Below are 24,525 nucleotides of genomic sequence, written 5' to 3' on the forward strand. Positions count from 1 at the left end.
GGACATTGAAGGTCCTCTAGTCAAACTCCCTGCAATGCAGGAATCATTCGCCCAATGTGGGGTTCGAACCCACAAACCTGAGATTAAGAGTCTCACGCTCTACCGACTGAGCTATCCCATTACAACGCAAGTACATGCTGCCATGGGAGGTTCAGGGAGTCTTCCATTTCTAAGCAGCTGGTATGAATGAAGACACACTGTTGTGCTGCTAAATGTGGACAAACCGCCTGGCTTCGTCTTTTGCAAACAGAAGCCAGCAACCAAAAGCGTGCCTACCCACGAGGTTTCCCTTCGCTACGTGAAACTCGTTCTTCCCCGACGAGATCCAGACGCCGCCGCTGCTGACGGCGAGGAGACTCGGCTGACACTGAAGCGGCTGTGGCCAGAAAGCCGTGCGGAGTTTGTCTGCCACCTTCTCGACAGGGGCCTGAGCCGCTGTGGCTACTGTCTGGGTTGCCTGGATGATGGTCTGGAAAAGGCTGCTCTGGTCAAACACTACGTAATCCGTAATGCTTACCTGGGGGGAAAATGTACGGAAAGAACCAGGTCAGCGAAAGAGAAAGTGAAGACTGGATCAGGGGGTGGGAAACCCACAACAATAGGCAAAATCCCAACGTATTATCAATGAGGTTTGTGAGTCTCTCTGATTTCAAGAGGAGAAAAATCCACATTTGAAATCAGCGGGACTTATAATAATAATAATAATTTATTTATACCCCACCCTCCAGAGCCAGGCTCAGGGCAGCTAACACCAGTAAAATTACAATAAAAACATAATAAAGGGGTGGGGGGAAACACCAATTTAAAATTCAGGTTAGAAATAAAATTCAAAATGCAGCCTCATTTTAATAGTAGCCCATAGATCAAAACCATAAGGGGAAGGAAACATAAGGGTCAGACTGAGTCCAAACCAGAGGCCACTCTCACTTTGTCTGCATTGCGTCCATTAGAAACATAGGAATCTGCCTACCTAGTGTTCTTCAATATTGGCTTCCTAGATGTTGGTGGACTACAACTCCCATCATCCCTGACCCACTGGGCTCAGCTGGCTGTGGAATATGGGAGTGCTAGTCCAAGAACATCTGGGGACCCAGGTTGAAGAACACTGGTCTACACTGACTGGTAATGGCCCTCCAGAGTTTCAGGCGGGGGTCTCGCCCAGCCCTATCTGGAAATGTAGAGGATTACGCCCGGGACCTTCTACATGCAAAGCACAAAGGTAAAAGGACCCCTGACCATTAGGTCCAGTCGCAAACGACTCTAGGGTTGCGGCGCTCATCTCACTCTATAGGCCGAGGGAGCCGGCGTTTGTCCGCAGACAGCTTCCGGGTCATGTGGCCAGCAGGACTAAGCCACTTCTGGAGAACCAGAGCAGCACACGGAAACGCCGTTTACCTTCCCGCCGGAGTGGTACCTATTTATCTACTTGCACTTTGACGTGCTTTCGAACTGCTAGGTTGGCAGGAGCAGGGAGCGAGCAACGGGAGCTCACCCCGTCGTGGGGATTCGAACCGCCGACCTTCTGATCAGCAAGCCCTAGGCTCTGTGGTTTAGACCACAGCGCCACCCGCATATGATGTACAATCGGGTTATTGCCCTTCCTGAATTTCTGCAGTTATTCTGGCTACTGGCAACAACAAATAGTGAGGACGGGCAGGAGGCAGTTTGTGTAATACTGAATTCTGCTTGCCTCGCTCTTGAAGCTGTTTTTAGTTTTATGCTTTTTAGTTTTATGCTTCACAACCAGAGAGGTGACAAAGAAACAAGCACTATAGATCTCCAATCTGGAGTGCTGTTAATCAAAAAATCAGATGGCTCTGAAATATCCTAGCAGAACAATGTGTAGATTAATGAAAACTGCAAAGGGGCACCTCAATTCGTTTGGGAAGGGTTGGTTGTTACACCAAAGGCAAGCAGCCAAGCTGTTCCTTTTGAGAAAGTATGTGCAAAAAGGGGGGGGGGCAGAAAACCCTACACCTGACGAGAAAATCCAAGTAACAGGGCTGATATTTTGCAAAGGGGAAACAGTAACATTTGTCTCACTCCACAGCTGGAGATTAGTGACGGTTTGTGAGAACACTGCGACTAGCAAAAGGAAGAAGCTCAGATACCTCACTTAGCAAGATAAATGTGAGTTTAGTTCTTTATCTCTATTTTTTCTTCAGTGGCTCTAATGGGAACAGGACCAGATAGACTCCTTTATCTTGCGTTTAGGAACTAACCTATAAGAGAAGTCATATATAAAGCCATGTCTGTTGGCAGTTCCACACTACAATCCCTGCAAAAACAACTTTAACAGTCATGGCTCCCTGCCCCCCCCCCCCCGAGAATCCTGGGGAACTATAGTTTGTTAAGGGAGCCAAGAATTGCGAGGAGACTGCAGTTCCCAGGGCTGATTGGATTTTTTTTTTATTTGACTCAATTTTTCTAGTACTTCAATTTCCCAACAACCATATTGAGCAGCTCAACAATAACCACCTTTAAAATGAGCAAACGTTACAATCGCTATAGTCACATCAAAAGCACAACAGCATATAAATAGCACAGAAAACAAATTCGTCATGTAAGCAATACAGTTCTATACAAACTGACAGTGAGTCAAAAATATCAGAAGTGGTTGCTGAGCACCAGCCCTGTGCCATCAGAGACACTTTCTCTGGGACGGGGCTTCCTCACCCAGGATGCTTTGGGGGAAGCCATGAATAGGAGTTCTTTATATGTATGGTGTGGTTGTGACCTTACTGTGAACACCAGGCTCCTGGAGAGGAGACAGAGGCTGCTTTTTCTCCTTCTCCAGTCCTGTTGCTGTGGCGTGCTAAGCCATGTTTTGGCTTAGCGCAGGCACGTCCAAGTTCCAATAGGTTGCGATCCACCATCCAGTATCAAAATCTGGCAGTGATCTACCACACTCTCCCACTGTCATTCTTCAACTTAAACATGTTCTATTTGGCTGGGGGAATCAGGGTATAAATAATAAATTATGATGATGATGATTACAAATTATTACCCCTGCACCAGGCCCTTCCCAGGGCTCTTGGTGCACGTGGGAAGGCAACATGCCCCAAAATGACCAATTGCCCCTTTACCGACAAAGAGCTCCCTGGGAAGGGAGGGGGGCAGTGGCTTACTTCTGAGTAAACACAGCTAGGCTGGAGCTGGAAAGGTGGGGAAAGTTCAGCATCCATGCAGAACTAAGAGGGAGAGGGTGTTTTCTTCCCATGGGAACTGGCGGGAGAGGGATGTCATTGTCTCTCTGCCCTTCCCTTGGCTCCCTTTTCTGGCTGGCCAGCTGACTGGGCACCTCCACAGCTGCACCCACACCTCATTTTCGCCTCCCTGCCCGGGGCTGAGGCTTTGGGGGGGGAGGGAGGTGCCTCGCACCTTTCTGGGCTGGCCAGCTGACTGGACGTCGGGTAAAGCAGGGTGATTGAGACGAAGATCCATCGCGATTGATGCATTGGACATACATGGCTTAGTGTGTCATCTGAACCCAGGCTTGCGGTTTTGTTTCCTGCAAACAAACCATGAGCTGTAAATCAAGAACAAACCATGGTTACACCTCGTGGCTTGTCTGCAGTGGGGCATACCAAGAGCATGGGTTTGAACGACTGGCTAAGCCAAACTACGGTTCAACAAACAGCACTGTGACAAGAGGGGGGAGCAGCAGGACCAGAGGAGGATCAAAGTGTCCAGGATCTCTTCTCATGCTTGGCTTAAGCGTGACATGCAAACCGGACCAGCATCTGATCAGTAGTGGCTCTCCAAGGTCTCATGCAAAGGCTTTTCTCAGATCCAAGATCCTTTAGGTCGGGTTGCATCAGGGACCTTACACGTGCAAAGTATGTATTTTGCCCTCTGCATTTACTGAAAGTAGAAGAAGGAATGCCTACTTGCCACCAGTGGTTATCATCCCCTTGTGGTTTCTTGGAAACAACCCCCGTTCTGAACCACAGATTGCCATGGATGTCTAAAACCCATATGGTCTGCTGGTCTCCAAGAGTCACACACACCGGCTCTAGAGCTTGCATTTCACTGCAAAAACGAACAAAAGTCACAACACATTTACACACAAGTGTTTCCACCCTCCCCAAATATACAACCCGTACCATGCCCTGCCAATTTTTCTGATTTACTTACCATATTTTTCGCTCTATAGGATGCACTTTTTCCCCTCCAAAAATTAAGGGGAAATTAAGGTGTGCGTCCTATGGAGCGAATGCAGGCTCCTTGGCTTCAGCGATAGCAACGCGAAGCCTCCGAAGCGTCCTATAGAGCGAAAAATACGGTATTTCTAGTTCTGGGAATTGAAGTTAAAACGGTTCAGTAGAATGCTATTGTTTTAGCCTTGCACACAACTCTCTCTCTCTCACTATATATATATACATATATGGCTCAGGTTGCAGCATATTGTGTGGGTCATGGTAAGAGATCGCAGGAACTGTCAAGGCTATCTGTTGGAACCGTGGATCTGAGGGAAGGCATTCAGAGGAGATCGTACTGAGGAAGGACTTGGAAAATTTCCAGACTTCAGAACTTGGAGAACTCTATCAGTTGCAGGACTTTGCAAGCAACTGAACTGTATGCTGGAGTTGGCCTTGTAAAGACAATCTGTTAAATGGCTGTTTTCTGTGGTGAGCTTAATCGCTTGGCTGAGCTTCCACAGTGCATACACCACCCAACACCTCAAAACGCACAGCCCTGTGTCTAAGAAGGTAAATCAAAGAAGCTTTTAGTACTCGTTGGAACATGACCACATAAATGCACAGCTGTTATCAAATTGTGCAATATTAAATGCCAGCTGATACAACTTCCTCGTGCTGCTTCCACAAACGGGCTGCTTTTCACCCTCTTGTACAGTTCCAGAACAGAGCGCAATGTAACGCGAGGTCAATGAAACCTACTGCCCCGATTAGGAAACTGGCCTTCTCGTATGATGCAATACTCCCTTCGAAAGATGTGTAAATCCAAACTACGGTGTTGCAAGATCAGGGAACATCTATTACAGAACATACCTGCTGATTAAACACTGCTTACCTGATGACATCGCATTTCCACTGCTCCCCTTCAGGGCAGAAGCTGCTTACCCCCTCGCGGTACAGAAGCGCACGATGCTCAGTTAATGCCCAGACAACATTATTTCTGGCTGTGACCTGCGAGAGCGGATAGGGACAGTCCACTTTTACTGCTCTGGCACAGGGACGATCCACACTCAGGCCTTCAAGTAAAATACAGAGTAGAAATAAATTGCATTAACTCACTTTTTATGCTTACGGTGCTCACCTTCAGGGTTCATAAATTATCTTCCTGTGGTTATTATGGCCATGCTTTAAGCTCACAGTATGCGCCCTTAGCATATTCCTTTCCGGGAACGGCCTGTGGTGTTTTCTTCCTGGTCAGAAATTACTGCTCTTATCAATTTCATTCTAAAAAAAGCCTTGATATCTGTGGATGTTCGCACACTCTTAAATCATATTCCTGTGGGCAACGAAAGTGGGTTCTGCAAGCCTCTACAGTGCCTAAGAGGCTTCTGCTGTAAAACGTCTATCGCCCAGTGACCTGAAGATCTCACACATTTTACATATGAAAGCATGACTCACAATCATCCCCTTCTTTTAGATACATCTTTAGACATTTGGACTTCCTATATGAATGTATACATTTAAATCAGGACTGACTGAATATTCTTATTGTTAATGCCAGCAGGTAATGAGGTTTTTAAATAATAATAATAATAATAATTTATTATTTATACCCCGCCCATCTGGCTGGGCCTCCCCAGCCACTCTGGGCGGCTTCCATAAAAACCAAAAATACAGTAAAATATCACACGTTAAAAACTTCCCTGAACAGGGCTGCCTTAAGATGTCTTCTGAATGTCAGGTAGTTGTTTATCTCTTTGACATCTGATGGGAGGGCGTTCCACAGGGCGGGCGCCACTACCGAGAAGGCCCTCTGCCTGGTTCCTTGTAGCTTTGCTTCTCACAATGAGGGAACCGCCAGAAGGCCCTCGGCGCTGGACTACTGATGTGTTTGTTTCTCCCTTACTTATTTGCTTGTGTGACATTTACCAATTAAAAAAAAATGTTTTTTTAAAACAATCTACATTTATCTGTGTCCTCCAATAACACAGTTTTCAATAACTTGAGTCATGATGTGCCTAGGCAAGGGGAGGGGTTGAAGGAGGATGGGAAATGGCAGGGGAAATGTCTGCTTTACTTCGTCACAACCTTGAGAAGTTTCCAAAGAACCGGAGGGTTCTCCCAAAATGCACTTTTTGGGGGGGGCAGAGGGGGAAACACCACCACCCTAGAGAAGCAAAAAAGCAAGTTAACTGAGGTACCTGTCTGCAGGTATAGGTCGCCGTTTGTTCGGATAATCCAGGCGGTGTCATCACTCAAAGATACAAACGCTGTCTCAGGCAAAGCTTCGTACCAGTGACGTTTTCCTTTAATAGTCACTTTTCCACAGGCAAAGGCTTTATTGGTTTTGTGCTCAACCTTCCAGAGAAGAGTCCCTGAGGAAGGAGCCTCACATTAGTCAGATGAATCATGTTTAGCGCCAGGGAACACCTCTGGACCTTCTTAGGCGCTCCAATTTTATTTGTTCGTTACAGTCATTTTACAGCTTGAAAGACCTACTTTCATGGAATATGTATATACAGTGGTACTTCGGTTTAAGAACAGCCCTGTTTATGATCTATTCTGTATACAAACTCTGCAAAACCGGAAGTAGTGTCCTGGTTAGCAAAATTTACCTAGGTCTACAAACGGAAGCCGAACGGTGGAAGGGCACCGGCAGCAGAAGGCCTCATTAGGGAAAGCGCACCTCCGTTTCAGAATGGCTTTGGTTTAAGAACGGACTAAGTTCGTAAACCGAGGTACCACTGTATATATATATAGGACCCCTGGATGGTTAAGTCCAATCAAAAGGGAATATGAGGTTGTCGTGCTCATCTCACTTTCAGGCCGAGGGAGCCGGTGTTTGTCCACAGACAGCTTTCCGGGTCATGTGGCCAGCATCACTAAACCGCTTCTGGAGCAATGGAACACCGTGACGGAAACCAGAGCGCACAGAAACGCTGTTTACCTTCCCGCCATAGCGGTACCTATTTAGCTACTTGCACTGGTGTGCTTTCGAACTGCTAGGTTGGCAGGAGCTGGGACAGAGCAACATGAGCTCACCGCAATGACATACCAGCAAAGAGCATTTTTATGGACAGCACAGCCACAGAAGTTGCTTGCAAGGTTTTCCTTTAAGCAGGGCCCAAAGGCCTTCACAGCTGTAGTTCACAGGACCAGCTATTGAAGATGTGCCTGTATAACTCTGTGTCTTGTGTTACTGGAATAATTTCATTATCCACCCTGTGGATGCAAAATGTTTTGCTGGAAATGTCCCCCAAAGATCTTAAACCCATTAGAAGGCACACTGCTTTTAGTACTTTCACCATTATCATATTATTTTACAATTGAGGTGCACTAGGTCTTTATTTGAACTGAGAGCTGCCTGGTAAAAAAATAAAATACGCCAGCATTGCCCCCTGTAGTATTATACTGCATGCTGCTAAAATTCCAAAGAGGTTGAACAGAATTGTCACAGAAAATCAGGCACAGCTTAAGGGGCAGGTAGGAGAGTCAGAACATGCAATCAGGAGAACTGATAAAACACTTTTTTGAGACTACACTTCAGGCTGGGTGCGCATGGAGGGGGCTTGTCCGAATGTTCTTCTCCACCTGGCAAAAATCATCCCTCCATGCAAGAGTACTAGCCTGACAGGGGAAGGTTATATTTCTCCCCCCCCCCTTTTTTTATTAAGTACAAATTAGAAAACATACATATTCACAACTGTCAGGGAACTGCCATCTGAGCAAGAAACGGAGGCAGGGCTACCCAGCGATGCCGGAGAGGGGACGAGCAGGGGGGAAGGATTTCAGCGTAACACCCATAGAGAAGAGAGGGAGATGGAGGAATTGGTGACAGGGCTCCAAGACCCTTCCCCCGAAACTAGTGGAGAGAGCGCTGGGACGCCCCTGCCTTCCCCTTACTTGCGCAGACGTGTTCCAAGCAGAGAACATAGGAGGAGACTCGGGGTCAAACAGCTTTTATGTTGGAAGAGGTTCAAGAGACGCCCACTCTCGGATTCTGCAAGTGACTAACAGGTCACGGAGGGTGAGCTCCGACCCTAAGCATGGTTGGGGCAAGCAAACTAACTGAACTGAAGTAAGGTTACGCATAAGTAACCCCTCACAACCCATTACAACAACAAAAGAAAATACAAAAGAAAAAGAAAATACATCTAACCAAGGGAAAAGAAACTAGAGAATATTTTGTCTCTTTTCATATTTACAGTTATTTATACCTCTATAAAATGCTATTCACAATAAAGGAGAGAGAAAAAAGATATAAGAAAAAAGAACAAAAGAACCAAGAAAAAAATAAAGAAGTAAAAGAAAAAGATCATAGGTGAAAATTTTTAAAAGTAGATAAGTACTCACAATACATAGCCGTTTCCCATCTATATTTATATTCAATTGTATAATTTCATCTTGTCCTTATCTACCTTAAATTAAGTGTTTTTTGGGAAGGTTATATTTCAACCCATCAGGTTTCTTATCACTGAAACATGTAACCAAACCAGCACATTTGCAGCCTATGGTGGAACAGTTCAGGGAAGCTTGACTGCTTTTCTGCAATATGCAACCAGATGCCCTCAGCCTATTGTTTTCTGTACTAACGCAACAGACTATTAACCCCAGCTCCAAACTTAATTCTGGACTCTAGAAGTATGCACCAGACGTGGTTCTGCTACCGAGATTTGTAAATTGCTCATAATCATTTCCACAGACCTTGTCTGTGGGAAGAATGATCTCTATATATAAGAAAAGGCAAACGAAGTTTAATCAAACAGAGGGCAGCTGCAACGAGGTTTTTGCAGCAGAGTTGCAGAAGCCATTCCCCCCTCCCACCAAACCAAGTACAGAAGGCAAAACGACAATGGTGATGATGATGATGAAAAGAATGACAGGCTAACCAACCTGAAGGAGAGACTGCCACCTGCTGGACGTTATCTTCAAACTTCTGCCAGCGTAGACCAGCACTAGGTAAAGCACTGCAGTACAGGCCACCTTTGTAGTCCAGGCACCAGATGTATTTTTCAGAGACGACTAGGCTCAGTATTCCATAGCCAGGACCTGCGTAGCCCATCCAGCTTTCTGCAAACTAAAGACTGGAGAGTTAGAATGCAGGTGAGGTATCTTTATCGGTGCGAAAAATCGGACAAATTTCGACATTACGAAAAGGGAGGGGTGAATGCATTCATTGTATCTTCTTGAAATGCTCCATTAAAAAAGGAGGATCATTTGATTTCTGCAAGCCAAACATTAAACAACGCAGTCTCCAGAAATTTATTTAGTTATATCCAATGTGTGTTTTCTCAGCTTAAATCACCCACCCTGGTAACTGTTTTGATAGTTATGGTGGGATTTCTAGAGAGTTTCACAGCCAGGAAAACACCATTAATTCCTAGACACTGGAATGATGGCTCCTAGATGTGAATCCAAAAGTACATTTCTCATGCTGACCAGAGGCAGGTAAAGTCTGATAGGGTATGGATGCTCTGTGCTGAAGTTTCAAGAATAAATTGGCTTGGTGTAATAAATTTAAGTGGCCAGAAACAAGGAGGTAATCACTCTTTGCTACACTGCAGACGTCTTCTCCTTCATACCAATCGCCTCCAGTGTCCCATGGCTCTCTTCCTACTTCCATAAACCAAACAAAAGCATGTTTGCAGTTTCTAGATGTTGAAACCTGTTTGGTTTTGTTTAAAGCGTCTCCTCCCCCATCATTCTGCCCAGACACTGAGGTCCAGCTCCGAGGGACTTCTGGCGGTTCCCTCACTGCGAGAGGCCAAGTTACAGGGAACCAGGCAGAGGGCCTTCTCGGTAGTGGCGCCCGCCCTGTGAAACGCCCTCCCATCAGATGTCAAAGCGATAAACATCTACCTGACATTCAGAAGACATCTGAAGGCAGCCCTGTTCAGGGAAGTTTTTAATATGTGACATTTTAGTGTATCTTTCATCTTTGTTGGAAGCCGCCCAGAGTGGCTGGGGAGACCCAGCCAGATGGGCGGGGTACAAATAATAAATTATTATTATAAATGCAGCTTCTGGAAAGCCAGTATTCTGGAAAGTCAGCTTGTGGGCACTGGCTCATAAGAGACTGGCCCCAATATCCTAAACACTGTGCTTCATTTTAAAGATGTAATAAAATAGGGACTGGATTGAGAGGAAACCCATGTGGAGTGCAATATGGCTTTCCTGCTTCTCCCCTCTTTCCCCCCTGCCTGAATCCACTTGTGGGGATTGAGGGAACACTGTGGTTTGGAGGGCTGCAGCAGACGTGAGAGAAATCAATGGGGAAATGGCTGGTAGGGCCGCAAGGACCTTCTGCTCATGCCGGGGAGCCTCTGGGGGAGGCATAGGCAAACTCCGCCCCTCCAGATGTTTGGGACTATAATTCCCATCATCCATAGCCAACAGGACCAGTGGTCAGTGATGATGGGAACTGTAGTCTCAAACATCTGGAGGGCCAGAGTTTGCCTATGCCTGCTCTAGGGTGTGATGCAAGTTTGTATTCAAGTGCATACCTGATCCGACTTTAAAAGTGCTCCTTCATCTAAGCTGGTTCTGACTTTTTCCTGGGGCGGGAGGCAGCCCCCCATTTCTGTTACACTCGTCTCAGAGGATGAGTAAGGTAAGCCATGCCTGTAGATATCCTCTTCATCGCTCGATGCAGATCTCTCAGCTGCTGCATCAGAGGTGTTGGTTATCCATTCACTGGCAGCGCTAGCGTTGGGGTTAGCCGTCAGTGGCTCCCTGAAATCCTGCCCGGGCAATGCACTCTCTTGAAGACCGCTCTCCTCTTTAAAAGGGGCAGGAAGGGGACTGGCGGGGACTGGGTCCATTAGAGGTAGCTGCTGCTTCTGTTCCATGTGGGCCTCAACTTCCGCCTCCTGACCAGATGAGTCCTCAGCACTAAGGCTGGCTTTCACATCTCCAGACGTTCCTTTCTCAGGGTTTGTCTCTTCCAGAGAATCTAAAACACCTAACTTAGCTAAAGTGCCTTCTGTTTTATGCAGGACAGAACAACTCTCTTCATTCTGGGATGGCGGTTTTGAGACAATTTCGTTTTGTTCAGATAAAGGGCTCCAATTACATTCAGCGCCATCGCTAAGCGCTTTATCTTCTGCGAGAAGCAAGGGGGAACCGGAAGCCAAGGAGCTCCTAGCGGGAGATGTGCCCACTTCGCTCTCGCCGTTGGAACATTTCAGGACTTCTGGCGCATCGTCGTCCTCTGGCGTCAGAGCAGCTACCGACTCCGGCGACTGAAGGACGCTGAATGTTTCAGAGCCATTTTCCTCCTGCGGCACATTTTGGGATTCAATACAGAATACACTTTCCTGGTCTTCAGAACTGCCCATGAGGCTAGATTCAATAGAGAAAGAGTCCGCGTTTACAGACTGAGGGCTGTCAGCAAAGTCTCGTTGTTCACAGGACGGTGTGCTTTCCAGAGAGCTGAGGTATCTCGAATTTTCTAAGCTCACACATAGTCGAGAAAGGTGAGAGAGGGAAATAGGTGAGCCAAGGGGCAGAGAGGAGGAAAGGGAGAAAAGAAGCTTGTTAATTAAGAGAATGCCATTCTAGGGCCAATGAAATACAAGAAACCATCTATTTTAAGCTCCTGAATTTGACCAACAAGGAATATATTGGCAGGCCAAACTGCCTACTTCAGCAGTGCAGAACTTGCCACCAAAGCAGAACATCAACGCAATCTTAACTGTTGTGTTGTAGTAGCCAAGGGACTGAGCTGTGATTCAAAAAGTTTCTGGTTTGAATGTCACCTCTACCCCACTGCTGTCAAAGAGGAAATCCTCTCTCTCAGCCTCTGTCCCCACTCTCCAATAGGGAGAAGTAACACTGATTTCTACTGCAGGGTTATTTTAAGTATTACAAAACTCTGAATGCAGGGACGTCAAACTCCCAAGAGTTGCGATCTACTCCCGGGAAAAGATTAATGGTAGTGATCTACCCATTTTGGGGGGGAACCCATAGTTCTGCTGCTGGAGGGGGGGGGCACATGCAACAAACATCACAATAGTAGTAGTAGTCCCACCAGCGGTAACTCCGTCTTCCATTCTTGATATGGAATCTTGATATCTGAAGAAGTGTGCATGCACACGAAAGCTCATACCAAGAACTGACTTAGTTGGTCTTTAAGGTGCTACTGGAAGGAATTTTTTTTTGTTTTTTCCATTCTTGAAATCGTGCGTGAATCGACCGTGATAAAACAGGGATCGACCTGTCGATCACGGTCAACCAGTTGGACATCCCTGCTCTAAACTGCTTATCATCTTTGAACAGCAGTGAAACCATGATGGGGAGCAGGGTTATTGGTTTGTGGGTTTTTTTGTTCTTGTTTTGATTATGCATTTTGTGTTTTTTTATATTGCATTTTTATGTTGTGAACTGCCTTGAGATCTATGAAGGGCGGTATACAAATCTGTCTGCTCAAAGTACTAGACCTTACGATAAAGGGTGGGTGAGAAACCCACCACTAAGCAAAAATAAAAATAAAATTTACCAGATCTTTTCTTTTTCTTCTTCTTCACTTTGATTGGCTTGACGACCAGTTCTTGATTGAAGTCTTCAGAACTGATCACACTGAATCGCTGCGAAGAAAGCAGACCTTCTTTCTGGACTTGGACTGAGGCCTGCTCTCCACTGGTCACAAAACTGCAGCCGCTGCCCACAGAGCTGACCGAGGTGCTCCTGCTCCTGGGCTCACTGGCCACTGAGTAGCCCCGCCTTCTCGGGTCGGTGCTCAAGTCCCCAAACCCGTTGAAGCTCTGGGAACGGATCCTCTCCGTGAGCAGGGCCACTTCCAGGTCTGCTCTGGCGACAGAGCCATTCCTGTCACGAGGCGTTTGGGATGAAGGGAAGCTGTTCCGCGTTTGGCTTGCTTCTGGAGAAGGTTCGGACGACACAGACGCCGCAGCAACAGAGTACGGGCTCTGTAACTTGGGGCTCGTATCAGATAGCGGGCTCATCGATTTTCCATTCCTATCTGAAATTGGAGCACAAAGAATGATATAATAATAATAATAATAATCATAATAATGTATTATTTATACCCTCACTCTGAGTGGCTTCCACTGAATATTAAAAACAATACAGCATCAGACATTAAAAACGTCCCTAAACAGGGCCGCCTTCAGTTGTCTGTTAAAAGTAAAATAGTTGTTTATTGCCTTGACATCTGCTGGGAGGGCGTTCCACAGGGCAGGTGCCATTATCGAGAAGGCCCTCTGCCTGGTTCCCTGTAACCTCACTTCTCGCAGTGAGAAAACCGCCAGAAGGTCCTCGGAGCTGGATCTCAGTGTCCGGGCTGGACGATGGGGGTGGAGCTGCTCCTTCAGGTATACAGGACCGAGGCCATTTAGGGCTTTAAAGGTCAGCACCAACACTTTGAATTGTGCTCAGAAACATACTGGGAGCCAATGAAGATCTTTCGGGACCAGTGTTATATGGTCTCGGCGGCTGCTCCTAGTCACCAGTCTAGCTGCCACATTCTGGATTAATTGCAGTTTCTGAGTCACCTTCAAAGGTAGCCCCACGTAGAGCCCATTGCAGTAGTCCAAGCGGGAGATAACTAGATATTTAGGGGCAGAAGGAAAAGAATTCCTTTCCCATTAAGCCATGGTTAGGTAAAGGTAAAGGGACCCCTGACCATTCGGTCCAGTCATGGCCAACTCTGGGGTTGCGACGCTCATCTCGCTTTATTGGCCGAGGGAGCCGGCGTACAGCTTCCGGGTCATGTGGCCAGCATGACCAAGCCACTTCTGGCGAACCAGAGCAGCACACAGAAACACCGTTTACCTTCCCGCCAGAGCGGTACCTATTTATCTACTTGCACTTTGACATGCTTTCGAACTGCTAGGTTGGCAGGAGCAGGGACTGAGCAACGGGAGCTCATCCCGTTGCGGGGATTCGAACCGCCGACCTTCTGATCGGCAAGTCCTAGGCTCAGTGGTTTAGAGCACAGCGCTACCTGCATCCCTAAGCCATGGCTATGTTTCCCTTAATGGAAATTAACCATGGCTTAATGGAAAAGGAATTTTTCTCCCTTCCTTGTAATGCTAGAACTTGGGAGCTGCTCAATGAAATTCGTGGACTGTCTTCAGTCTTCTTTCTCACGCAAGACAGAAGAACACATGATTAATCCAGGGGACTGGCTGCTGCAAGATGAAGCGGCGGCTGCTAGCTCAGACAGCTTAAAATGCTAAAATGTAAATTTGTGCACACAAGTGAGAATGTTCCCGCCCCCCCCCCCCCAGGTCAGGAAAAGGACGTTTGTTGCGTTTCTTTCAGTTTCAAAGAATCCCAGCTTTGAGGAATTTATGAAGCAGGTCACATTCACACCATACCTTTTAATGCACAGTCATGGCTTAACAATCGTGTCCTGGCTGCATAGCTGTCAACTTACAGATTTGAAAATAAGGGACCAGCAGCCTCGAAAATAAGGGATCAGCAGCCAAAATAAGGGATTTTCCAAGCACAGGTATGTTCAACTTCTGAGCCCCTCCGAGTCAAAGGCAGAAAGCCCAGCCAGCAGCCAAACGAAGCCTCAAGTGGTGGTTCCTACAGCACAGCAACCCGGCAAAGGGGAGGCAGCAAGGAAAACCACTGTCACCTCTCCGCTGGGAAGCGCTGAGCAAAGGCGAGTCCCCAGGCAACACGGCCGATTTGATCGGCACAAGGCATGCAAGCTCCACCCCCCAGTCGTTCTTAGACTCCTTATTGGGTGAGCAACGCAGCCAAACAATACAGTTGGAGGCTCCCTCCTCCCTGGCCGGCAGGGAGGGAGGGAGAGGAGCTGCTTCCTTTGAAACCCGGGAAATTTAAGGGACATCATCAATAAGGGACAGCAGCGGGACACAGCGCTGGGATAAGGGACTTTCCCGCCAAATAAGGGACAGTTGACAGCTATGTCTGGTTGGCTGTAGCCTGAAGGAAAGTCCCTGTATCTGCCTATGCTCAGCTGGTAGAGCATGAAGACTCTTAATCTCTAGGTTGTGGGTTCAAGCCCCACGCTGGGCAAAAAAAATCCTATATTGGAGGGAGTTGGACTAGATGATCCTCATGGTCCCCTTCCAACTCTACAATTCTGTGAATCCTGGGAACTGTAGTTTGCCTCTCGTGGATCTACAATTCCCAACAACCTAGAGTTCCCAGGATTCGTTGGGGGAAGCCAGGCACTTTAAATGTGTGGTGTAGATGTGACCCCAGAGTTTGTGGTTTAAAGCAAATTCCAAACAATTTAGCACAGTTTCCAAACCAACCAACTTCAAACCGCAGTTTATGAAGCTGTGGTTCAGCTAACCAGAGTTTGTTTTAAATCATGATCCCTGGTTTGTAAGTAACATTAAGTCAGGATTATTTGAAATTAGAGCTGAACACTCCCTCCTAGCCTTGCAATAGGAATAAGGGGAGCATGCGTGTCTGAGGGTAAACTTTGGGGTAGTTCTAGCTTGTGAACACTGTACTATAGTTTAGTGTTACGTGAGAATGCAGCCAATCTATCTCTCAGACTAGCAGCTACGGTATTCTAAGTAAGAACAACAAAAAATCAGTGCTGTTTTGAAATTAGTAGTTGAGATCAGTGCAGTTTTGAAAGCTTCAGCCTAGCAACTTGACTCAAATTGTATCCAAGCAGAAGGCAATCTGCTCCTTGGTCTCAGGAAACATCATGCAAAATCTGGTTATGATATCTTTAGAGTTGTCTGAATGCAAAGAGAACGAACGACTTTCCAAAATATATAGCAGATTGCTAGGTGACGGACAGCAGAAGGCTAATGTCTTCATGTGTTGCTTGTATGTTTCACAGACGCATCTGACTGGAAATAGAATGGTTGACCAGATTTGGTCCAATCAAGGGGTTTGCAAAACATAAAATATGCTTTTATGCATGTGTTTTCCAAGATAAATTTGACAATAACAACAAACAAACTGTTGAAGTAAAGTGATACCACTGAAACTCATCTCATTAAAAGGCTGCAATTCAACAAAAAATATCAGGAAAATTCAAATCATTTCTTTAAAAGCTGTGTCTTATTGTGTCCTAAAAATCATTCTAAGCAAGCCAGAATTTATTGTGATGCATTGGTACAGACTTGCATGCAGTAAACAAAGCCACATTCATATTAGGGCAAGGCTGGTTTGTTTGTTTTGCTTCAATGGGAGCTTTGCACATTTGTCAGAGACATCTGGCTGCTGAGAGAGGCGTGCAAGAGGTGCCCTGTGTTCGTGGCTCCCAAATGTATCCTGGCATGTTGCTCTGGGTTAATTAGCATCTTGTCCTACAGTGACATTTTACCAGCGAGACAGTCCCAACATTTGTCCCCAAACACCTTGGTCATAGCCTTCCAATAGGTAATCTGCTACTAAACAGGACAGCCCAAAATAAAACCAATAGCCCTAATGATTTATCCAGCCCATTCTAATGACAAGAACAAGAGGAAGTAGAATCTGTAGGCTGAGTGACCCGGTAAGAGTCTTAAATCTGCTCCCTATTGCTAGCCTTCGCCCAAGGGAGTCCATTATCAAAAAGGCATTTCCACTCTGCAAGTGGTGGTCACTGATTTCTACTGATCCCGACCCTGGGGTGTAGCCACCCCCTTCACCTCCCCACACATAACTCCATGCCATTCTAGAAACTCCACCAATCTCCAGGAGTAACGTTTTGAGGGGCAAAAAGGGCAGTGGCAGCAAAGCACGCACAGCTCCAGACACAGCTCCTTCCGATAAAACAATCATCTATGCATTCACATAAATCTTTTTTAAAAATTACTATAAGCTTAGTATGCTAATGTATGCAAACCTATTGAGACCAATCCTTCTGGCCTGCTTGAGATCCTAATGATATCTCTGTCTCCCTTTAAGAGAAAAATCTCAGTTTCTGTGCAGGATACAGACACAATATCGCCAGATCCTTCCAAACTTCCAATCAGGCTCTGTGAAAGCAAGAGAAGTTAAAGTTGAGCAACGAATGTGACAGGAAGCATTTTAGGACGCAAGCAACACTTCAGAGGCCTGATTTTATTTTTGGCAAGCAATATTATACAGTCCAATCAAGGAGCAAAACAGCAGTCCTAAAAGAAAGAAAGCGCGAATGCAGGCTTGGGGAGAGGGTGACTCATGTGAAGCTTGGCTAAGAAGAGAAATGGGCTATAAATGTTTTATAAACGTAGCTCTGTTTGTGATAATTCACTCCTGGCTTAAGAAATGTAGCTTCAGACCACAATCATAGACACTTCCAAGTCCCAAAGAAGCAAAAGATTGGCAGAAGCTCTTAAAGGACTTGGTTGAGATAAAGGGAAAGGGTAACTTGAATAAACTCAACTAATTTGCATGACCTATTTGGAATTCACTGTCAATGGGCTTTATAGGTAAAGGTAAAGGTACCCCTGCCCGTACGGGCCAGTCTTGACAGACTGTAGGGTTGTGCGCTCATCTCACTCTAGAGGCCGGGAGCCAGTGCTGTCCGCAGACACTTCTGGGTCACGTGGCCAGCGTGGCGAAGCTGCTCTGGCGAACCGGCACCAGCGCAGCACACGGAAACGCCGTTTACCTTCCCGCTATAAAGTGGTACCTATTTATCTACTTGCACTTAACGGTGCTTTCGAACTGCTAGGTGGGCAGGAGCTGGGACCGAACAACGGGAGCTCACCCTGCTGCGGGGATTCGAACCGCCGACCATGCGATTGGCAAGTCCTAGGTGCTGAGGTTTTACCCACAGCGCCACCAGCGTCCCTGGATGGGCTTTATAGCCAAGTGCAAAATGATTCCCATTAATAGCAGGCTAGGGTGGCTGAACGTGTCATCAGCTTGGAAGAGAAATGGGACTGCTAAATATGCAAGTTTGCAAATTAAACAAACAAAACTAAGAGCTCAAAATGGAAGGAGGAGGACCTGTGAAGGTCCAGGATTTACTGAACATTGAAGTGTCAACTGAGAAAGAAAAGGAACTGGAAATGGAAGGGAGTGAGGAACTGGCCTGCTCAACCCTTTAACAGCTTATAACATGGGGTGGGGTGGGGGTTAAAAAGCAGCAATTCTTCCCTGCATTATACGAGGATTTTTCTAGGAAGGAATAGACATTTTCACCCTGCCTACAGCATCCTGCCACGCCACTCAAAATGCTCATGTTCAAGGCTGCTTGTCAGCTCCAGATCTGAGCCCTCGTACACAGAACACTAAGGAAAAAGAGGAGAAAGTATTGGGATGCTTCCAAATTTCATCTCAGGCAACCAATAGGCCACCCTGTTTGAATTGAAAGTGCATCTCAGAGCAGAATTCCTCTGCAATGTGCAGTGGCTCCATGGCAGGTGAGTTAATATGAAGTGTCACTGCTTTATCATAAGCAATTCTACGTCTAGAAAGCATGTTAAGATAGGAACAAAGGAAGTTGATCTGTACAGAGTCAGACCCACCGGCCCATCAAACTCAATACTGTCTACTCTGACTGGCAGTGGTTTTCCAGGGTGTCAGGCAGAAAGTCCTTCCCATCACCTGCTATAAAACCCTTTGGACTGGAGATGCCAGGGATTCATTAAACCTGTGCCCTATTTGTGCAGATCAGATAGTTTTAACAAACCTCTTAATTTCAATGTACTGTATTTTTTGCTCTATAAGACTCACCTTTTCCCTCCTAAAAAGTAAGGGGAAATGTGTGTGCATCTTATGGAGCGAATGCAGGCTGCGCAGCTATCCCAGAAGCCAGAACAGCAAGAGGGATTGCTGCTTTCACTGCACAGCGATCCCTCTTGCTGTTCTGGCTTCTGAGATTCAGAATATTTTTTTTCTTGTTTTCCTCCTCCAAAAACTAGGTGTGTCTTGTGGTCTGGTGCATCTTATAGAGCAAAAAATACGGTAATTTAACTGTTCCAGATTAAAGGCCACTCACGCCCAGCTTAAAACGCTACTGCTCTCTTGGTTTGACTCACCTGGTTTACTGTATCTATTAAATAGATGCTATATTCATTCCAGCTCAGCACCCATCCTTCCTGGAAGAAGCAGGAAATGAGTCCAAGTTGCCTGTCTGGGAAATTGCAGCTGCTGCTGCTTAAGGGCTCCAGTCGGGGATATAATTCAAAAGGCTTCATTCCAACAGGAAATACATCTTTCAAAATAAACGTGGCCTGAACAGTTCCATGAACATCTGATTTCCAAAGGCGGATCCCAGGCCTTGCAGCAAACAGGGTCAGGTCGCTTTGCTTGCACAGCCCGGGTACAAAACAGGCTCCAAGTTTGCCAGTGCTAAAAATGTAAAAGCAGAAGAATGATCAAACCATGTGGTTATTATACTCAGAGGTGGGGAGTGGTGGGGCTGGGAAGATGAACAATGCTAAAACTCTTTCGTCTCCAAGTGCAAACTGATAAAACTTTGCAGCAAACTGCGTAAGTGAAAACATGGCTCTAGTAAATAATTGCAGCATATTTAGAATAATAATAATAATAATAATAATAATAATAATAATAATAATAATAGGTAAAGGACCCCTGGATGGTTAAGTGAAGTCAAAGGCGACTCTGGGGTTGCGGCACTCATCTCGCTTTCAGGCCGAGGGAGCCGGCATTTGTCCACAGACAGCTTTCCGGGTGATGTGGCCAGCATGACTAAACTGCTACTGGCGCACGGAGGACCCTGACAAGTGCCAGAGCGCATAGAAACATGGTTTACCTTCCCACTGCAGCGGTACCTATTTATTTACTTGCCTTGGCATGCTTTCGAACTGCTAGGCTGGCAGGAGCTAGGACAGAGCAACGGGAGCTCACCCTGTCGTAGGGATTTGAACTGCCGACCTTCTGATCAGCTAGCTCAAGAGGCTCAGTGGTTTAGACCACAGCGCCACCCGCGTTACCAACATGCGATACATGAGAAAGAAAAATATGTGCTGGAAGCCAAAGGGCTCTGCATGGTCTACCATGCATGCTCCAGAGATTTTTCCAATCCCCCCCTTCCTCTTGCTACAACCCTAGGTGTCTTCCTAAACACTGTTTCTGGGGTTCAAGAGATCTGTCCCAGAGCACAGTGCAATGCATCCACTGACCATTACACTAGGTCACTGATGTCCACTTTTCCCTTTTCTTGCGAGGAATCCTATTTGGAATAAGGGAATTTCCCTTTAAGAAAGGGAAACGTTGACAGCTATGAACTAGGTGCACGTGGAAGTACTGTGGCTCACAGTTAGGGCTGTTCACAACCTGGATAGATACTTGCTCTTTCTTCTTCTTGGATGGGAAATATTTTAAATCCTCAAAATGCAAGGGTATGAAGAAAACAAAGAGGGATTAGCAAATTTGGTATAAATAGCTTTGCTTATTTTTATTCTGCCTACCCTGTTGTGTGTGTCCTGCGCTGTTTCCTGTCTGCTCTGGAGGATTGGGGGAACACTCCTAACAGATTTAGTGGTAGTGTGTGGGCAAGAGAGAAGGGAGAACGTTCCACTGAGCAAGGGAAAATCCTTGCGCTAAAAGAATGTTCACCTTAGAGCTATGCCACATAAAAACCTTTGTTTCCCTACCTGTTTGGGGAGTTTGGGATGAAATAATAAGAATACTACCGGGAGAGGATTGTGTGAATGAACAAGAAAATGTGAGTTAGCCCTTAAGCTCAGGAATCATGAGAAAATAATTACAGAACAAAATAGGGTCAGGATACTAATTTCTTGCCCACCAATAGCTGGAAGCGTCTTACATTTTCACTTAAGCAGAGTCCTTCCCCATTGGAATGATTAAAAGAATGAAAACATGAACAGTACTTCAAATTATCTATTTTGGCTCCTTTATTAACAACTTTAGAAGAGGGCAACAGTGCATGAAATACCTTAGCAGAATTATACAGAGTTATATACACTAATTAAATCTTATCTCTAAATGTCTGGGCAAAAATCTAGAAGACCTACTTTTTTCTGGGTTGGCTTCCAACTTGCTTGACAGATTTTTCTTCAGTGTAAAAAAGCAGACTTCGCTGTAATGTGGAAACCAGCAACACTTTCTGGCTATAATCCAGCTGCACGACTGAAGAAGGCTCTTCCAGTACCAAACTGGAGTTGCATCGACCCTGGAAGGATGTAGTGTGAATATACAGAGCCGTCATATTTCAAGTTAAGTTGTCTAAACTTGCCAGGTGGCCTGTGCAAGTTTATGTTAAAGCTGGTTTATCTAGTGTTCGACAATTTGTAGGGGATCCACTAGAATTCACTTCACATAGTTAATGTCACAGCATTTTGGAGCTCCTTTCTGCTTAGGATATTTCTCCAAGTAAAAACCTCAAGGCTGAAAGGCAGGCAATGTTCAAGACCACCAAGTGATCCCATGACTGAGCAAAGATGTGACGCCATGTCTTGCAGATCAATACCACCCACCACAGGGATTCAAGTAAATAAATGCTTTGGGGGAAACATAGGTAAAGGGACCCCTGACCATTAGGTCCAGTCTGGGGTTGCGGCGCTCATCTCGCTTTATTGGCCAACAGAGCCGGCATACAGCTTCTGGGTCATGTGGCCAGCATAACTAAGCCGCTTCTGGCAAACCAGAGCAGCGCACGGAAACGCCGTTTACCTTCCCTCAGGAGTGGTACCTATTTATCTACTTGCACTTTGACATGCTTTCAAACTGCTAGGTTGGCAGGAGCAGGGGCCGAGCAACGGGAGCTCTCCCTGTCATGAGGATTTGAACCACCGACCTTCTGATCGGCAAGTCCTAGGCTCTGTGGTTAAACCACAGCGCCAACTACAGGTAGTCGTCAAGGCGGGAGGAGAATAAACCCTCAATAAATGCCATGTCACAAGTGGCAGAATTTTACATAACTGCTCCTTTACTTACAGCCCCTTAGGCTCCACCTTCTCTACATCTTAACTACCACCCTCCAATTTTAATCTATAGGAAAAGTTTTTATATACACTTTGAATACAGTGGTACCTTGGACGGCTTGGCTCCCGAACTAATTGGCTCCCAAACGCCACAAACCAGAAGTGAATGTTCTGGTTTGCGAACATTTTTCAGAAGCCGAACGTCCGACGCGGCTTCCGATTGAGTGCAGGGAACTCCTGCAGCCAATCGGAAGCCGTGCCTTGGTTTTCGATTGGTTTCGGGAATCGGACGGACTCCCGGAACAGATTAAGCTCGAGAACCAAGGTACCACTGTTATTTGTATCCCAGGTACCAAAAGTTTGGGCAAACAACCAATTACCTGATCCAGATCCAGAGCAGAATACACTATTTTCCCTTTGTCATCTCCAGAGAACAATTTCATTCCATTGGGACTCCACGCCAAGGCTGTGATGCTACTTTTGTGGATACCAGACACGTTAAACCTCCGAAGCTGCAAAGACAGACACCAGTGAGCATACGGAAGAAACCAATCAGAAAGCAGAAGGCCTACAGTGGGTGGGTTTATTCACTGATGTAGCTATCATAGGTAATTCTCTATTAGTCCTGCTACTTCATTTTAATGCTCATGCACATTTCCAGCGAGATCTCTGCAGTTAGCGAACTGCAATGTCACAAAAGCCCCAACTGACACTTTAACACAGGGGTTGGCAAGGCTTATTGGGCATGGGCCGGGCCAGCACAGCACAACGCCGGAAATTGCATCTGCGCTTGTCCGCGGTGCCGGAAATTGCTTCTGCGCATGCGTAGACGCCCAAAACTGTGCCTGCTCAGAAGCGATTTTTGGCATCTGGGCATGCGCAGAACTGTTTTCGGTGCCATGGACATGCACAGATGCAATTTCCTGCGTCTGGGCATGCGCAGAAGCAATTTCCGGAGCCGCAGAAGAAAGTCCACGTGCCACGCTGTGCTGGTTTAGTGTAGTGCGTGGGGACTCGCTGAGCAGGCGGCTCGGTTTGGGGGCGGCTTGTGGGCTGGTTAAACAGCCTCCATTGGCCACCTCCAGCCCATAGGCCTTAGGTTGCCGACCCCTGCTTTAACATATTATTGGCATCCATCTGTCTTGAGAGACAATGGAGTGCACCTCTGGGGTGAAGCCAAACTGCTGGTTAGCAGCACTGAAATGACTTCCCCAGGATGCAAACCTGGGCAGTGTGTATGGAGGTCCTGGGCTGCCCAGACGACAAGACCTCGCTGATGTGGTCAAAAGCAAAGCAGGGCAAGGCGTTTGGCATCAGCTTGGCTGCAGGAAAGAAGTGTACAAGGAGGAATTCAATTGTCTTTGGGTCTGTCCCCACTCCGGATTTACTCCCGAGTCTTTTCTTCTCCCAAAGATGTACTGCAAGGCAGTGGAGATTGCAAAGCAGCTGCTCTACCACTGAGCTGAAGCGGAATCACACAATTAACGTGAAACAGCACAGGCTGTAACCAAGTTTGGCTCTTACTTGTTTGTTTCTCCCTGGCAAGGACGAGACAAGCTGAAAAATAGCAATCTTGCCCGAAGCTGTCCCAACAGCAACAAGATCATCAAAGCAGCTCAAGACTTTCACGACAGTGATAGACTCATTTTTCCCCTGGTGGAGCAGGAAAAAAAATATACAGCTGTAAAATTAAGGTGCCATGTTTATTCGTATCGGCCGAGACAAAAGTGGGATACCTGAAGGAGAGCTTTCCTTCCTCCCTGTGGATCTCATTGCCTAAGAAGGCTCAACTGGCTAGCTCTCTGGGGGCTTTCCAAAGGCTAGTGAAGACCGCTTTGCTTAGAAGGACCTTTGGACTAGGAAGGGGCTGTTGCTGCGGTTTGATCTCTAGCTAATGCTGAATAAAAATTTGCTCTGTTGCTGAAACTGTTTTTAACGTACATATTTTTATACTGTGGGTGCACAGTACAAAACAATCTTGTCTTGCGTGCAATTAACTTGCATGATTTCAACCTTACAAGGTTGAAACCCAGCAGTCTGAAATCCTTCAAATTAATTACATGCAAGGCAGAGAGCTTTAAAGCGCATTTTGCGCCAGGTTTTCCTGCTCTCAGGCTTGCTTGCTGGGCTCTGGGATGCTCTTGAGAGTATATCGTATTGCTGCTGCTTCTGAGGGCTTTACTTGTAGCTTAGGCATTTGTTTGTTTTTTAAGTACTGTGTTGTCGCTGTCGCTTTTGGTATTCTTTTGATAGTTATGATTGTACTGGCTATTATAATAGTATTAATGTTTGGAACATATTATTGAATGTCTTGATATGTTGATAGCTGACTTTGCAATATGCTGTTTTATTACCAGTTTTTTATCAGCTGTATAAATTTTTTGATATGCTATATGAATTATTGTTTACCATATATAAGGTGTCAATCTTCCTGTCTGCTGATAATTAAACAAGAGCCCTCACTATTTTGTTTCAGATGCCTGCTGAAAACTGTTATGTTTCAGCAAGCCTACCCAAACATACAATTTAGTCATCTAAAGTTGCTTTTACATTGTTACCGATTTTAATTTGTGTTTTATTTATAATTATTTTATGTA

At 46.1% G+C, this 24,525-nt stretch overlaps 1 protein-coding gene across 2 annotated transcripts in view; it reads right to left on the reverse strand.

Moving 5' to 3' along the window:
• The window catches only part of TECPR2 (tectonin beta-propeller repeat containing 2), a 58,743-nt gene that overhangs the window by 29,272 nt on the left and 4,946 nt on the right, over positions 1–24,525 (reverse strand). For both annotated transcript variants that reach the window (XM_081909024.1, XM_081909025.1), the window contains exons 4-15: positions 23,453–23,581; positions 22,309–22,440; positions 21,020–21,177; positions 19,058–19,370; positions 16,933–17,065; positions 12,637–13,119; positions 10,643–11,589; positions 9,033–9,216; positions 6,341–6,514; positions 5,035–5,215; positions 3,891–4,032; positions 277–517 (exon numbers count right to left, since the gene is read on the reverse strand). In XM_081909024.1, coding sequence (XP_081765150.1) covers positions 277–517; positions 3,891–4,032; positions 5,035–5,215; positions 6,341–6,514; positions 9,033–9,216; positions 10,643–11,589; positions 12,637–13,119; positions 16,933–17,065; positions 19,058–19,370; positions 21,020–21,177; positions 22,309–22,440; positions 23,453–23,581 — 3,217 coding nt within the window. The remainder of the gene's footprint in view (positions 1–276; positions 518–3,890; positions 4,033–5,034; positions 5,216–6,340; positions 6,515–9,032; positions 9,217–10,642; positions 11,590–12,636; positions 13,120–16,932; positions 17,066–19,057; positions 19,371–21,019; positions 21,178–22,308; positions 22,441–23,452; positions 23,582–24,525) is intronic.

The sequence above is a fragment of the Podarcis melisellensis genome (assembly GCF_964234715.1).
Source record: "Podarcis melisellensis genome assembly, chromosome: 1".
NCBI classification, from domain to species: Eukaryota; Metazoa; Chordata; class Lepidosauria; order Squamata; family Lacertidae; genus Podarcis; species Podarcis melisellensis.